Genomic DNA, 3,208 nt, shown 5'->3' with positions numbered 1-3,208 from the left:
TTTGCCCTCTACCCGAACTAGGTGGTCTTCTGTCCATTCTTATAAAAACTAATTTATCTTTGTAGCTATAAAATTTTTTACTAGGAAATGATATATTGCAATTATTGAAAGGACATCAGGAAGAAGAATGGGCAACTTAACTATTGCATCCGGGTAGTAAACCTAGTAGACTTTTTAGGTTTTTCTTTAAAACTGCTTAAACCATGTCGTAGCTGTAGCACAAGATATAGTTATAATTCTCTATATTAATTTACATCAAAACAATTTCAATACTCTGACCTTTAAAATGAAAGAGTTTAACTTATACATTAACTAATGGTTATTAGAGTGTGGCCCTATTTAAATTCTTCTTTTCTTAGGATAATATTATGCGATAAAGTATTTACCAAGTTTTGTTTTTCTGAGAGCTCGCTTAGTTTGCTCATATGATAAGCTCCTACCGCTGCCGTCATTAATTATCTTCTACTAATGATCTTCATCTTTATGTGTATATAAATAATTATGCAGATAATTAAAATTTTATATTCAAAATTTCATTATTTAGGTAAAGCTCTGACTTCAAAGCGATTTTTAGTAAACGCAACCCAGAACTTGGAAATTGTGCTTAAAAGGGTCACTCTATTAGAAAGAGAAGGGGCCTGCCTTGTGTGCTTCCTTCGAACCCTTCTAAGCCCTTTCGCCCTTGCTTACTTAACAAACCATCTAGTGGTTGAGAGCCTTGAGACTCTGAAACTCTAAGGAGAAAGTTACGCTTCCTTTATATAAATGTTGGTTGAGTTAGCACAAACTTTTATTATTAATATCTTGAAGGCGGGCCCTATCCCTAAGCATATTGCTTTTATAATGGATGGCAATAGGAGGTTTGGTTAGTACTTTTTTTAAAAAAAATACCCCCTTCTTACTATGTTAACTGCTCTCATTCTTATCCTTACGGGTTTACATATTTTTTCTTGATCGTATTCAGGCAGGTGTCGGTATCTTAAACCTGGTCAGGCACACTCTTTAGGTTTTGAAACCCTTCTAAAGGTTGCTACAGTTTTAATTTTGCGGTGTACCACCCTTCACTACTTTTGTTTTTATACGCAGACTCTTAGATTGTGTTTAGTTCTTGGAATAGAGACGGTTACTGTTTATGCTTTTAGCATAGAAAATTTTAAAAGAACAAATATAGAAGTGATTAATCTCATGAAGTTGGCTAAAGAAAAGCTTAAGGAGCTTTCTTCAAACAAGTTAGCTATTTTATTCTTCTTTTCATTTCTCCGCTAGTCACTTTCTTTTATTCTCTTTTGTCACTTTACAACCTACTAACGTTATCTAAGCTTGGAATTTATTGGCTTTGTATTCAAACTGTACACCTAAAATATTTTTTGTTTTTTGCTGCTTCAATAAATTGTGTAACTGTATTTTACAAAAATATACCTTATTGGTCTCAGGAATTTAATTGAAAAACATCAGATTCGAGTTCGAGTCTTGGGAGAGCTCAATCTCTTACCTGAAGACGTAAAAGAAGAAATAAATAATTTAATGGAGTTTTCTAAGAATCATACTAAGTCTCTTTTATTACCCTTCACTTATTTAACTTATCTACTAAATAAGATTGTTCTAAATTATAGATATATATTGAATATCTGCTTTGCGTATACCGGGCAGGCAGAAATAGCTGAAGCTACCAAAAGCATCCTTCAAGACTATAAAACTAACAAAATCGCGCTTATGTAGGTTATAATAGGAATTATAATTCATTATTAAATATTAAGACCCTTTAAAGGGATATCAACGAGTCTTTAATAGAAAAACACTTGATGACGTTTACCTCGAAGGACTCGGGTTATTGAGTGGGTTTTTTAGTTAAACCCGGAACTAATTTTTTTTTTTTCCACAGCATCGAGGCCTGAACTATTAATTCGAACCTCTGGAGAGAGAAGGCTGAGTGATTTTCTGTTATGGCAAGTTTGTACCGTTGTTTAGGCGCATAGTAATGGTTTATTGGTTACTAAATAAACTTCTACTCTTAGGTTGCCGACTCTCTTTTACTGTTTCTCAAAGTTCTTTGGCCGGACTTTTCTTTTTTTCACTTGGCGTTCGCACTTTTCTACTACCAACATTACACTAAAATATAGCCCACTTTTTTCGCGCCCTTTTTTTGTATATAAGTGTATGTTTTACTTGTAACCCGCTCGTTGTTGGTTGGTTTCTTGGTCCAATTATAGTTGCTTCGAGGCGATCGTTCTCGGTAATTTACATGTCACCACAAGCTGACGTATTGGTGTTTTAATAATAGACAGTAATTAGTTAACGGTGACTTAAAAGTTAAAGTCACAAATTATAACGTAGAGCACATTCAGTCCACTATTTCAGCTTTTTTATTATTATTGTTCTTATAGGTAAAAGCTTCAAGAACTGCTATATTATATACATTAAATAAAAGGAATATAGTATATCATTTTTAAAGAAATATGATTTAGAGTTAATTAATGCTTAAAAGTTTTGCTATAATTTATTTAATAGTTTTTGAACCATTACATAACGAATAATAAGTTAGATAAAGAAAAGCTGTTTTACTACTTAACCGCCACCTAACCTATTGTAAAAAAAGAGCGTAGCGCACACACCTTTATTTATAAGTATTGATAAGTTTTGTGCCTCATATGGTCGGCATTCACCTACTTGTAACATGCCCTTATGGACCCTTTAACTTCCGTACTTGCGTGTTCAAGAATTTTGCTACGGCACATATCCCTAAATTTATTAAAAGTTAGTGAATTTTTATTGTTTACTGGCGAAAAAGCAAAAAATATAAAAAAGGTATTAATTAACATTACTTTTAGTAAAAGTCTAAAAGATTAGTATATTTATATGTTAATAATTTATTAAACCCTTTTGCCAATATTATGGCTTAACTAAAAAAGTTATAAAGTTAAACTACAAACATATGTTATTAGGTAGGACTCCAAAAACACCTTAATTACATAAATATCAAGTTTTAAGTTAGATGACACCGCACATCCACAAGCTGCAACAGCTTCAAATCCAAAAAATTGCTATATTCGTGTCGCAACTATGAAGCTAGTTTTAGTATTACCTCCTAAACATAGTAAAACTTCCACTTTCTTCTTACGCAAGCAAATAATTTTCAACTTTCCTAAAGTAAATTATGGGTTTTATCTAGTTAATCAGGGACTTTTACTATGTAAATATCTTGGACAAA

The 3,208-nt window shown here is 32.2% G+C and overlaps 1 protein-coding gene across 1 annotated transcript; it reads left to right on the top strand.

Annotated features, from left to right (window-relative positions):
* The first annotated feature begins 765 nt into the window (after positions 1-765).
* LOC135145726 (dehydrodolichyl diphosphate synthase complex subunit DHDDS-like) lies at positions 766-2,120 on the top strand. Its single transcript, XM_064077862.1, has 8 exons — positions 766-865; positions 965-1,026; positions 1,087-1,229; positions 1,434-1,550; positions 1,614-1,715; positions 1,769-1,827; positions 1,883-1,950; positions 2,016-2,120. The coding sequence occupies exons 1-8, from the start codon at positions 766-768 to the stop codon at positions 2,118-2,120; spliced, it is 756 nt and encodes a 251-aa protein (XP_063933932.1).
* The last annotated feature ends 1,088 nt before the right edge of the window (positions 2,121-3,208 follow it).

The sequence above is a fragment of the Zophobas morio genome, unplaced genomic scaffold (assembly GCF_036711695.1).
Source record: "Zophobas morio isolate AGI-343-1 ecotype UQ-CSIRO unplaced genomic scaffold, CSIRO_AGI_Zmor_V1 ptg000178l, whole genome shotgun sequence".
Lineage (NCBI taxonomy): Eukaryota > Metazoa > Arthropoda > Insecta > Coleoptera > Tenebrionidae > Zophobas > Zophobas morio.
The sequence above is the reverse complement of the archived record's forward strand: the minus strand, read 5'-3'. Positions and strand labels throughout refer to the sequence as shown.